This window comes from Nipponia nippon, unplaced genomic scaffold (genome assembly GCF_047370975.1).
Source record: "Nipponia nippon isolate SJK-2023a ecotype South Korea unplaced genomic scaffold, ASM4737097v1 scaffold_1, whole genome shotgun sequence".
In the NCBI taxonomy this organism is placed as follows: domain Eukaryota; kingdom Metazoa; phylum Chordata; class Aves; order Pelecaniformes; family Threskiornithidae; genus Nipponia; species Nipponia nippon.
Window position 1 is genome coordinate 11607288 of NW_028262290.1, and position 13822 is coordinate 11621109.

The 13822-nt window shown below is 41.7% G+C and overlaps 1 protein-coding gene across 1 annotated transcript in view; it reads left to right on the plus strand.

Annotated features, from left to right (window-relative positions):
* Positions 1-7407, plus strand: part of LOC148057242 (uncharacterized) — a 49926-nt gene extending 42519 nt beyond the window's left edge. Inside the window, exons 3-5 of the mRNA XM_087733879.1 lie at positions 2227-2344; positions 5712-5859; positions 7365-7407. Of these exons, the coding sequence (XP_087590005.1) occupies positions 2227-2344; positions 5712-5859; positions 7365-7407 (309 nt within the window). The remainder of the gene's footprint in view (positions 1-2226; positions 2345-5711; positions 5860-7364) is intronic.
* Positions 7408-13822: the final 6415 nt, after the last annotated feature.

The window sequence follows — 13822 nt, forward strand, 5'->3', positions numbered from 1 at the left end:
TTTTCTAGTAAGGCTTTTTATTCTGACTCATATGCCTTTTCTACAAATGAAAGAGGACAAGAAAATAGAAGATAGATACTATATGGATCGTTCAAAATAGAACTATAGTAAAGTGCAAGCAAAACTACCTAGAAAACTGTTTTCAGAAAACAGTTATTTGTGATTAATTTCTAAATGGACGTCTGTACTAAGTGTGGTTCTACAAGGGGTTATTCTCAATCTTGTACGGTTGACGTATATCTCCTGCAGTAAAACATACTTACTAAATCTCCAATCACAGTAGCTAGAAGCGGATACGGGTGCGATGGAGAAGAGGAATAAAGTTCAAAAGGATCTTGTCAAAGTAAACAGGGTACTATTTAAAATGGAGAAGTGCCGAGTTTTGCACTTTGGAGTCATCCCTCAGGAACAGTCTACTCCATACATATAGAAATACGTACATACATTGAGACGAATAACTGATCAGGCAGCAATTCTGCAAAAAAATATCTTGGAGCTAGACTCTGCACATGAGATGACAATGTCCTGTTGTTGGGGAAAAAAAGGAAAGACAAGGTTCATATTTCTCATTAGGATCTATGATAACTATTCTATCTACAGAACCTTCAGAGAACTATGGAAGTTCTCTGTCCATCTTGACAGCACACTCAGAAAGTAGTAGAGTAATAGACAAGCTTCCAGAGAAAAACTGTGAAAAAAATTCATTGTTCACAGCCTAAGACCTAGAAAACATGAACTAGCAAGAGAAGTTTGAGACAATTAGGGCTTTAACCCTAAAGAAGAGAAAACTGAGGTGAAATATAACAGTCTTCAGTTATGTAGAGACTGCTACAAGGAGGAAAGAAATTCCTTTTTCCATGGCTGTGGAGGACAGGAAAAGAAGTGATGGGCATAAATTCAGCAACAGAATATTAAGCTGAACATTCAGCACACTGGATGTTGGGACAGTCTCATGGTCAGAAGACCGAAGGCTTAGAACAGGTGAGTAGAAGAGGCTATGGCTACTTCATCTCTGAACATATTTAAACAACCAGGTGAGGAAAACCTATGCCTAGACTAACACAAGCTTTGGAGAAAGGGTGTGGAGGGGACAATTCGTCATGTAAGTTCCTTTCTGGGACTTGATTTTTCATGTTAAAGTACTAAATCATGGGATACCAAGTATATCAGCTGAAATCAACCATTCTTACTTCAAAGAGTTTACAGTCAAGAGAGATCAACACTGGCTTTTTTGGGAGCTCTGTGGTAGAAAATGGTTTTAAGGGGAAGTTGAAAGGGAAGAAATTAGAGGTCTGAAGAACCAATTTAAAATGATGCTTCCACAAATTCTGCCAAGATAGAAATCCCAGGAAAGCCCCCATCTCTGTGTCTACAAAGTCAGCCTTTCACTAAATGCATGTATGTAAACAGTGTGCTGACTGTAATCTAGGACAAGCTGCTATCACAGACATGCTGAAGCTGCGGTTTCCTAAAGAGCTGAGCCGAATTACTGGTTTCTCACAACCAAAAGGGAGAGGTTTTGTGGCCATCCCTCTCTGGCCTCCAGCCTCATGGTCCCATCCCAGCCCTGTGTTGGTTCTGATGTTCAGTGCCATCTCTGTGGGCTGACCCAGCAGAAGGCTGCCGGATTTTATGCTGGGATATTTTTGAGCAGACTACTGAGTTAATGAGGTCATGCTGTGGGGATCTGGTGAGTGCCAGCCTCAAAGTAAGCAGTAAGAGCATGCAGCCAAACTGCAGGACCCCTCTGCAAATCAGTGACCGATTAGGTTGGCTCAGCATGAAAACTATGGCTTTGCTTCCATGTAGAGAAGCTCTTGTTCCAGTTTGTAAGAAAGCCAGAGGAATAATGCAAAAAAGATGGAAATTACTAGGAAAGATTATGTTGTTATAAAATAATTAATGCAAGGGGAAGAAAAAAAAAAGAAGATGGGGAGTTAACTGGACAGGAAGATGGAAATATGCTCTTGATTCGAGGTTCTTTGTTGCAGTGCCTTAACTGCATGGTCATGGCTTGGCAGCCGTTCAGACCTCAGGAGGCATTGTGCAAGCCTCTGATAGGAGGGGTTTCCTTTGATGAGCTGGCCATTGTAACTTTACAAGAAATTGTACAGTACTTCCTCTCACCCATTACAAACCACAGTTTTCTGAATGAATTTTCTCCTCTTTTGTTTTTAACAGCTTAACCCTTAACCTTTCTGACTCATGTTTTCTATTCTAGTGCAGCGTGCAACCGAAGGTGAAAATGGGGACAGCCTACACGAACGAGACTCCACTGCCTGCAGTCTGACAGGGAAACTGAGCATTGCGTGGAGCAGTGTTTGTGCTGAAGAGCAGTTTGCAGGTCTGGTAGTGTGGTATGAGCAAAAAAAAAAACCCTCTCTTGCAAGTCAAATGAAGAAAGTCAGGCAGATATTGAACCTGTTGGTGATTCATCTGTACTCTCCAGTTTGTACTAATTGCTAAACTCTGGAGGAGTGGTGTGGGCAATAAGGGTAAAATGGTATAATTAGGGAAAGGACCCTTTCACAATTAGTGGAATGAATTCGTCTGAAGGTGAGAAAGAGAACCAACTAGTTAATACAGTGGTCAGATATACTGGGCTAAATTCAGCGGTGATAAAAAAAAAATCACATTAGAGTACCTGCTGGGAAAGAAACTCTTGCTGCTCAAGACAAACACAGGATTTTTTGAAATAAATGCAGCATAAAAAGAGATAAGTAGGGACAAAAAGGGGATGTTCAAAGGTGGAGTCACTATTGATCATTCTGAAATTAGACTTGAAAAGAAGGAGTCAAAGCCACAGTGTCTTAGAGCAAGGGTCTACCTTGGGTTATGAAAGGCCTTTGAGTCCTTCCTTGTGCAATCAGCATAAAAGTCAGTGTGTGAAGAGCACTGGCTTTTGCCTTCCCTCATACCTATGTCCAAAGGGGAATAAAAAGGAGACAGGGATATTTCTCATTCAGCCATGATAATGGATGGTGCTAAGAGACCTGAGCAGTGGCTGAAGAGATGGCACCTTCCCGAGACCCACTCAGGAGATATTAGGACCCAGCAAGCTCCCTAGGGTCATGTTCCAAGCAGTTTGCTGCTAAAAGGATGAATCAATATGTGACAGAAAGGCCAAGGGAATGTTTGCTTCCCAAATCAGGTGATGGGATCAGTACCCTTTTTCCAAATATGGAAAAGATCTTTTTTTCCATAAATAAAAAGAAAATCTACATACATTTTCCATATAAATATGGAAAAGACTCAGACAGTCTGTGACCTCCCTCACTGTTGTCCTGCAAGGTTGATAAAGCTCTGTAGTGGTCTGGGTTCTTGGGACAAAGAGATATTTGATAGGAAGAGAGAACCACCTACTAAAGATATTGTGGGAAACAGGGATAAGATCCTTAAGTGAACTGATGGCTGAATCTAGCTCAGGAGGCTGGTGGATGGAGCTGGCAGGTAGCAGACAGCTCTTTCTGGTAAGACATGTCCTGTTGCTCTGAGAAAGGGATTACAGCTTTGAGTCCCTCTCTTTAAAATGTCACACATCAGCCAATGTGAAAAGACAGCATAAAATCTCCCCTGTAACACCTACAAAACTTTCAAAAGCAATTTGATATGTGATATACTGCTACTTTCACTTGTCAGGCTGGTATCACTTTGGTCCTGCTCAGTCCTTCCATCTGAACTGACTTCTTGTCTCCCATCTATGGGAAATAATTCATTCAGTGCCTGTGAAGTGCCCATGTTGGGAGGTTGCAATCGTGGGGTTCAGAAAGGTTACTGTTGTCTAAATTGCATTGCTATTGGACTGGATGGCTGCAGTACCTTCAGTATGGTGAGAAGACAGGGGAGGAAGAGGCATATTTTAATAGATGGTGTGGAACATATCAACATCTTTTAAGCAAATCAAATAGCTTAACACGTTTTTTTATTTCCTGTCTTAGAATTTTTTAGGTGACGTTTATGATCTAATTTTGCCTTTTGTTCTGTTTCTCTTCCCTGTTTGGCTGCTGTCACTTGTGAGCAAGGCACAGTGATGCTGCACCAGTCTACCATCATAATAAGGCCTAAAATGTTCACCTTCTAGATTATATTCTGCACAGGAGGGGAACACAGACTGCAAAAAGTAGGGACACTGTTAGCACATTAAGCCCTTCAGCTGCTACTGTGGTTTTAATTTTGAACAGTGCTATAAGCACTTCAGACAGTGAAGGGTAGCTATCATTTATCAGAAGGAAAAAGAAATCCTGAGAAAGACAAAGCATCTTTTCACTCAGTTTAGCATTTGACGTGTGTATTTGAGTCATAGCTTGTCAAAGACTGATGAACAAGGTACACTCATGTCATTTTCTCCATACAGAGCATCTTTCCTCTATGATTCTCAAAGCTCTTCACCAATTGTCCTTCAGTCAGCAAGTAAAGTACAGATGGTCAAGTTGTGCTCTGTTACTAGTTTAATGCCTCGGTAAAATCAAGTAGACCTGGGCTACTAGTGAATAAAGAATGGCTAGGGAAGGAACAGCATGGGACAGCTGATCAGTAATGTTTAAGTGCTAACATGATGTGTGGCATGAAATGGAAATATGCCAAATAGCACTATCTCAGGTGATGCCTGGGGTATAGAATATGCTCTAAATTTTCTTATAGGCAGCACTCACAAGACTGCCATGCATTTGGCCCCCTATACACTTGAGGACTATCACAGTTGACTTTGTGATAGTACCTGCAAACCCTCATGTTGCACTGAAGGGAGGTAACACATGTTCTTAGTTTCATGTTATGAAAATGTTACATTAGTTCATGCACTGTGAGCTGGGAAAAAAAACCCACAAAAATAACATTTACATTTTAGGGCCACACAGAACAAAGTGCTGTATAGTACAGCTGTGGCCGCTCTGTGCTGCTTGGCCACACAATGACAGAATGATCCCTGGTCATCTTTTATTTAAGAAATAAATAGCCAGAGAAATGCAGGGCAATACCATGCCTCATTATGACCATTTTGTATGACTCCACCGGTGCAAAAGAAAAGGTGTAAAAATTCATTTAAATATGGCTGAGTATTGTCTCCTTGTAAGATGATTCCTGTTGCCTTAAGGGACTTTCATTGCCCTGCTGTGTCAGAAGGAAAAGCACTTGGCCATGTAATGATACTCCACTGGCCTTACTGAAGTTGCTCCTGGTTTATAGGACTCCATGTGAGATAAGACTCAATCCCCATGATTCAAGGCAAGATGAAAACGAATAGATCTTAATGAAACATATTGCCCAGGCTTCTCATAGTGGGTAAAAGAGAAAATGCAGCTTCTGCTTTTCACCCAAGCAAGTAGCTGTTACACAGTAGTAAAGAGGACTCTAGTTAAAGACTATGGATGTGGGACTAGATCCAAAATGTTTCAGAGCCAGACATTGGCTATACCTCCTTTGAGATCATTTGCAGACAGCGAGGAGCTAAAGTTTTGTTTCAGTAGATTAGATGAATGCCTGAAAAGGTGTGAGATACCCTAGTTTGCATACAGAGGGCAAATACTCATCCTGAGCATCACAGTGTGCATTCTAGCAATGCCTTGTTTGATGGAAAAGGATTGTGGCTGCCATGTCCACCTCTGTTTAGTGCAGGTATAAACTGGGAAGTGCTTTGCACTGATTAGAGAGCCCTGGTAATGCAGAAGGGTTTTGAACCTTGCATCTTCCTGCTACTCCATCTTCCTCCCCAGCTTTTCTGACTGCTGCTAAACCACAACACAGGACCACGCACTCAAATGCCACCGTGAGGCAGGCGCTTTGGGGGAACTATGCACAGCATTGCAGAACAGGAAAGGGAAGTCTGAAAGGGAAGAAGACCAGCAATTTTGAAGCTGCAAGGTACAGCTATTTTGATGCAGAAACTAGGAGGAAACATAATAGAAAGCAGTGAAGAAAGCAAGCAGTTTCTCTTTTAAAGCCATTGCGGCTTAATTGAAAGGGCTAATGATTGTAATAAGATGGTGCATGTCATGTTGTTACCAAGTGCTATTATGCTACGTGCACGACACAAAAGGCTAGAAAACCAGGCTGTAAGACATAAGCCTGGTAAAGTAAGGAAAACTGAAACAACCCCTTCACTGTGCAGTTTTGGGAAGAAAAATTGTGTTCTATTGATTGGGTTTTTTACAGGTGGTTTGGATGGACCATACTGAGTTGTTTCTTCTTTTTTTTTTTTTTTTTTTTTTCTGCTTTGTAACATTTTAAGATTACTTGACCAATTTCACAAGGTTTCCCCAAATTTTATTATGTTAAATAGTGGGATTGTGAAGTTCAGTTTCCTCTTAGCTTTGCTTGACTTTGTTTGGGATGTGTTTGATTTTCTGTGTGATTTTCTTTGTGTGTCATTACATGATATGTTGGCTACTTTGGAAAAATCAGATTAAGCAGCTGGCTTCTGGCTGCTTGTTTGACACCATGTCACTTGTGCAAACAAAACTGATTTGTGGGGTCACACAATAATGTGCCTCACTAGAATAATGCTCAAAAAAAAAAAAAAAGTTAAGCATCTCCCATGTTTTTCAGGTAATCACACCCTCAGAGTATTGCCACTCTAACACCTTAATGAAGGAGCTGAGCTTTTTAAAAAAGTTCTCCTTTCTCTCTAGGTTGTAAAATAGCCATTGACAGTAAGCAGTTACTGAGTAACATTTAGTGTTTGACTAAATTTCCCTGCTCTCAGCAACGCGTACTTCCCTTTTGCTCAGGACTGTGTAGGATCTTCTCTCATGCGCACATCTTCCCACACACATGAAGGAATAGTGCCTATGAATCTTCCAGCTACCAGTCAAAGCCCAAGAGCTCAGACTATAAAACATCCTTCTCAGACCACAGGAGGTTAAGCCCTGGCCATAACTAATATGAAATGTAGGATGGCTGCATGTTGAGAGCGCGAACCAGATTCAGTTCTCTCCTCTGTTATGGTCTCTGAGTGAAGTTATTGACTTGCTACAGATGAGCTGATCCAGCAGCTCACTGCTGCCAAAAAATGGAAGACCCATTCCCCCTTTTCTTAACTCTGCTTCCTGCACTTGGGGCTTTCCTCCTTTCTTTATATGCTTTGGTGCTCAGCTGACATTTGGCTGAGCCAGTTCAACTCACAAAACCAGTGGAAAAGTATTCACACTTATTTTTTCCAGGTTGGTTCTCTGCTGGTTTCATGAGCTGAATTGGTTCAGGAAAGGGTCTGATGATCATCAGATCTAGCAAAGGAAAGGGAAAAGGCTTGGGGAGAGAGAAGAGCAAGATCTATAGCATACAGCTTCTCTCTCTCTGTTTGAAAGGGAGTCCCTTCTCCTTCTGTGCCTGAATAAAATGACAAATAGTCTTTCTTTTCTTCCTCATAGGTGGTTGTGTAACAACATTAAGGACTGCCGACTACAGCAGTGAGGGGGAAACGGATGCAAGTTTTTGCCTTGAATCTGTTCCTTGTTAACTATTGATAAAGACTTTATTATATCCTTTAGTATTTTTCATAGTTTTCTTTAAATAACATTTACCTTGGGAAGTTTCTTTTCTCTTAAGAAATGCAAAATTAGTTACTGTATGCACTATCCCATATGTATTTCTAATAGATGAGTTCACCCTTTTGCCTTCTGGCAGGAAAGAAATGTAGAAAACTGCAACGACAAACCTTGTTCCTTGCATCCATCTATCAAAGTTTAACATCCTTTTCAATTACCTTTAACTTGTGGTGTTGGATTTTTTTTTTCCGTTCGGATCTCTATTTCTGTGGGTTTTGAATTAAAATATCTCCTCCTTGGTTCCAGATTGATACCATTTGACTGTGAGGTTTTCAATCAATTCTTTCAAGGCTTCTGCAGGTTGCAGACTGACAGCTAATTGAAAAGCAAACCAGACTAATGCAGTTACACAGGGCTCTGCCAATGACAAGCAGAGATCATCAGGAGTCCCTGCAGGAACTGACAGAGTTTTGCCATGTTAAAAAAGGTTGCAAAACTTCCCCCAAAAAACAGAGCATGCACTGAGCACATCAGGCAAGTTACTGGCTGTGGAGCATTAAAAATGCTAAGTAGGGAACCTCTGACTATAATTCAGCTCCATTCTCAGTTATGATCTGATGACTAAAGCTCTACTAATGATGACAATGTTGCAACATGCATTTGGAAGAATGAAATGGACTTAAAAGACCAAATTTTGCAGTTGGTTGCACTAAGCTATCTCTTTTGGTGCAGTGAGGCTGCAGTTGTATAAACACAGTCTGGTGCTTCAGTTAGGAAGGGAATGGTGTATGTAGTCATCCAGAGCTGGGTGAGCTGCTGTGCCTGAATGCACCATGTCCTGGACAGCACATGTGCTTTTGAGCACTTGACTGGGCGAGAGCTACAGCTGCACAAGGCCTCTTGGTTGCACAGAGGATGCTATAGTACAGGACCAGGTATCTGATGAGATGAGCTTTCTTTGGGGATCCTGCAGCAGGTACTTGACCCCTCATTTAGAAAGCACTGCCAGCTTTTGATTTCAGGAGCCCTTCTCTCTGCATACCATGTAAAACAACATACCTGAGTCTTTAGACTCAACAGTCTTTTCTGTGCAGGACTGCTTCCTTGACACCAGAAGGAAAAGGCATGCCCTGAGCATCTCCCAGAGTGCAGTGTCTGTTACCTGTGACTCAGTGGAAAGGTAGCTGGTGAAATCCTATGGAACAAAGCTCTGTTTCATGGCTGGTTGATTAAGTCATGGCATGGACCTCAGCAGAACTGCATTAATAGAAAGGCAGTAAATCAGCTGAGAAAGACACCCTATGGCTCAGAGCTGCCCAGTACTCTTCCCACCAGAGACAACAGGTCAATCTGTCATCTAAGATGCCATGTTACCACAACCTCTGAGCTCCTCACAAGGTTCCTGGAAAGTAAGGAAATCTTGCTGCTCCCAGCTATTGATGAGGAACTGACATCTTGACTTCTAATGATGCAGAGAAACACATAGTGCAATTTTCATGGCTGTCTGCTATGCTTTCAGTGTCCAGGTTACAGAGGGGAGTGTGTATGTGTGTTTGTGAAGCAGGGTGAAAATATAATTAAGTTCTTGTCATCCGTCAATCATTTCTAATGTCCATGTGGCACAATGCCTTTCTGTGTGGAGCTACCTGTCTTAGCTCTGCAGCATGTGCTAAGGGCAGAGTGCAGTGCTGCCCTTGAGTACAGGACAAGCACTCAAGCGAGTCCTGAATGCTCACTGCACTGAGCACGTGTGCACAGGGGATGAATGAAGTCACGGTTTGGTCCCAGCTATACTCTGTGAGTTAGGTTATTCAGGGTACTGGTCTCTAGTGTACGGCTGCCAAGGACTAACTGTCAGATACTTAAAACCCAGCTCACAATACATCACATTGTGCCAAAAACTCAGAGTACTCCAAGCCTTCCTGCTGGTGCATAGTTGGCTTTCTGCTTGCTCATGTTACACAACACATCACTGAAACAAAGACAGAGCAAACATGAACTAATATGTTGAGGAAACTGGCAGCAACACGAGTATAGGTCAAAGTTATCTATCTTCTGCCTTCCCCAGAAATCAGGAGCGGAGTGTGGGAAAGAGCAAATTTTTTTTTGTTTTAAAGGTTTTAATTCTTCTGCTGGAACATGTCCAGTAAAGGAGTTCTTGGCATTCATGCCTAGCTTACAGGTGTGGGTATTTGTGTAAGCATGTGGAGCAGAGGGAAATGGTGCTCTCAGTAAGAGTGGCTACAGAACAAGACTCCCATTTCACAAAACAAATCCAAAACACAGAGGATTTTGTGCAGTGCTTTCCCTTTACACACATCGAGTTGTTGGTTTCTGTTGATTCACTGGTTAGGGCCATTCAACAGTTCATAACTGGGCAAGCACAGTTGTTTCACCCCGCTTTGTGTTCCTTATGTTAGCTGCTTGCAAAGTGGCAACTTCAGTCTAAATTAACCTGGCTTTCCAGAATTTATAGAAAGGGAACCGGCCCTGTTTGTATGCAAGCCCTCCTATTTGTGACTCCATATGATGGAGTTTGTGTTCAGGTGTTTTTCAGAGTTTAAAATCACTTTTCTGCTGCCTGAAGATGGAAGGCATTAAGGCATTATTTATACAGACCATAATGTTGTGGCTGTTATTCCATCACAAAAACTCAGAACCACCTCTCCCTTTTGCAAATCAGTTTTATGCTATCATGGAGTTGTTCATAGAACTGAACTTTAGGTAATGGGGACATTTCCTTCTCCAAGTCAATGTACACACCTTTTATCATCAGTGGAGGAGACAGACAGCCCCCAAGGGGAGCTTGCAGCACCCTGCAGCTCTGTCCCTCTGTCAGGGCGAAGCTCTCCTGTTCTGTTGGCTAGAGGACACCCAGGGAAAATCTGGTCCTCTGAGCACACACACAGGAATTATTTTTATGGTTTCATAAAATATACTACACACATTTTGGGAGGAGGGGAGGAGAAGGCATGAGTTTGTCATCCTTCCTTCTATAGGGACTATGTCCTTTTTAACCCTCTTTGCTCTGCCTGGGAGAGACCCAGAGCCAAGACATGTCTCTTCCTCAACAGAAATTAGTACCCCATGAGGTGCAGTCGATTTCAGCCATTCTCAGTAGAGCTCCTCCACATTTCAATGTAATAGCAACCAGTCCATTCAAACCTTTCCCTCCCCAGGTCTAATGGTAACAAACCCATAGGAATAATAATCCCAAATTCAAATGCGTGATCTATTTCTAGTATTTTCCTCCTGGAATCTGAATGTGCTCTATAAGGAAACACTGCTTTCTCTCAAGGTATAGAGTGGGAAATTGAGGTGAAGGGGAGAAATTATTTCTCTATACATTGTGTAAAAGGATTTGCTTGGTAGTATTAAGTGTGTGATAGAGCATCACCAAAATCACCAGAAGTTCTGCTATTGACTTCATCAGGCAACATGACCCTTCCTCTAACACATGGTTATCTTGCTTCATAGAGAGCATCTGAAAAAGCAGAACAGTAAAAATGTAATTCTGTTCACTTAAACATAACCAAGCCTCAGGAGATAAGGGGAAAGTATCTATGGGGAAGAATGCTGGTCTTGTGGGTGAGACACGAGTCTCTGACTCAGGAAATGGGTAGAGTTTTCTGTTCTATCACAAGCTTCTGGTGTGAACTGACGCTGGTACCTTAAACTGCTGCTTCTGTTTCTCTACATTGGTAGCATGGGATTGGTGCAATCCTAGTATTGCTTTCTCATTAGTTCTCTCTCGAAACCCTTTGATGCATTGGTCTTCTAAGACTCCTGGGACAGCAGTAGCAGGCTGAAGTAGAAATTAGAATCCTTGATGGACTTTTCATAGGGCTTTCTCTTTGTTATTAAATAAAAGTATATTTTTCATTTTTTATGATCAATGTTTGTGGTGTAAGCACAACTGAAGACAAGTTTCATTAAGTCATGCAATGATTTAAATGAAAGTCAGTTCTACAGTTCTTCAGCTGGCTGCACCTTCTTCGTTTTTAATAACACAAGTTTTGTCTTCATTTGTGAAGTATTTGTAAGTACCTGACTTGTGAGTACTTTGGAAAGTGTCACTCTTTATTAGTTATCTGTGAAAGCCTGAATGGTTCTTGAGCCTTTCAGCTCCTCCTCTGGGTGACAGCAACATTTTTGTAATGAATGGAGCTTAGGGATCCCCTGCTTTGCAAAGCTGGAAAGCTTGAAGCCTGAGAACTGGCATGAAACTGGCATGAACTGATAGGAAAACAATGCAAATATTTCTGGAAATGCTTTCTCAAAGCATTTTACCTTCAATGAATCAGTGCTTTTGGCAACAGCAAGGCTGAGCCTTGCAAGATAACTTTGAAGTGTTCCCAAGCTTTTGGTATGTCTCCATTCTCAGGTTTCTTTAGGACCAATGTCTCAGACATTTCATGGTTGACCTGTTACTCATATCTGACTTTTTGTTTTATTTTTCTCCATGAATAAACCAGCTTTTACTACCTGATGTGGAGACCCCAATGGTTAGGCTGTCTACACTCTCATGGACTCAGTAGCCACAAAGATGACTCAGTAAACTTCATCCTCCATCCACTAACACAGATGGCAAAAGCTGCTTTGACCACAAATATGAAGGATAAGGCTGGAGAGATTCCTCTGTAATGCCCTTGCCCACTGTGAATAAAAAGGAAATACTTTTGTTGGAAGAGTCAGTCCTGAGTATTTACCTTGCGATCAACTTTGATGAATGAAGTGCATTGAGCTTTCCACTGTCATGCCCAATCTATGTGAAAGGTGAGCTTTTGAAATGTTTCTGCTCTCTTTCTTGTTACATATTAAACCCTCACCTCTTTTATGTTGTTAGTCACGCATGCCTTTACTGTGGGAGAAGGACAGGATAGTTTCGAGGCAAAGAAACCATTCGTTTTACTCCTCATCATCTACTCTTCACTCCTTTCCAAGAGCTGGAACATGGTGACTCAAAGTTAAACCATTTTCAGAATGTTACCTCCTGTATCTTTGGAAATTTTAGAGAAGTGAGCTCTAGAGTCCAGTGATCTGTATTTTCTCCACACCCAATGCATATTTCCTGACTCAGTCACTCAGACCACATTTCTTGTCCCCCTCATTTTAAGAATCAACAGTTTTCTCCCTCTGTCTCTCTCTCCTCCTTTGTAATCCTCTTGCAATAACCATACTTGATTAACCTGAGCCTGATGAAAAATCTTTCTGAGGTCAATGGAAACATGCCCACAGTATTCAGCAGACTGTGTGGATCAGGCACATACTAGAAATGACTGGAAACCTTCCAAGGAAGTGGTGGGGTTTTTTTTTCCTTTTTTTTTTTCCCCTTTCCCTGTAGAATGTGATGATTCAGTGTGACTGGAACTATTCTATGACTTTCTTTGGGAAACAGTATGTACCCCCTAAACCTGCAGTCCAGTCCAACTTCCTGCTCTACCCACTTCAAAACAGAATGTAAACTTGATTCTTTTCTGTCTTAGATGTGTACTCAAACCATGAGGCTTTTCTGAGATGCATCTTTCTCAGGCCTCTTCTCAGGACCTTTCCAACTTTATTTAAATAAACATTTGTCACACTAGAGAAATTATTCAGTGGCTAGAGTGCTCACCTGTAGTGGATGAGAGTGAAATTTAAGTTCCTGTTCTGAACTAGGTAGAGTAAGGCCTTGAACCTGGAATTTCCACATCACAGGCAGATGTTCTCACCACTGAAATGCTGTGGGGTGGTTTACTATTTTACCTATGTGTGAAAGATTTTTAAGTCTTCTGTGTCTCACTGCAGAGCAGGAAAACGTATAAAAGCACACCCATTTGCATGGGTTAGACAAACTCTTTTCTCTGTAGTACGAGTCCCTGTCTAGTCCTTGTTTGGTGCAGTACTGTATCCATTCTGCTAATGAAGATCCCTTCTACAAAGACACTGGGGACAAACCAGTAGATACCATTTAAGGATGAACTTCCCCTTCATTGTCAGCAGAACAAAGGTCCCAAAACTTTCTGGTGGAAGTCTAGCTGCAGTGACTGTCAATAATGACATAATTTTTGAAAGATGAGAGAATCTGTTGAATCCCATTAGCATCAACTGCATCTATAGGTGTATCTATATAACATATCCAACTAAGCAGTTCCAACAACATCCTGCATCCAAGCACTCAAGCAAGCATTGAAAAGCAAATACCGCAGCAGAGTGACATCCCTGCTCAGCCTTCCCACAGCTCACATCTGGTACCACATCACTGCTCTTTGCGTGTGCAGTAGAGAGCATTTCTGTGCATGACAGGACCTATTTATGTAACCTCTCCAAATGCCTTGAACAACAGGCATTAAACTTTTTCA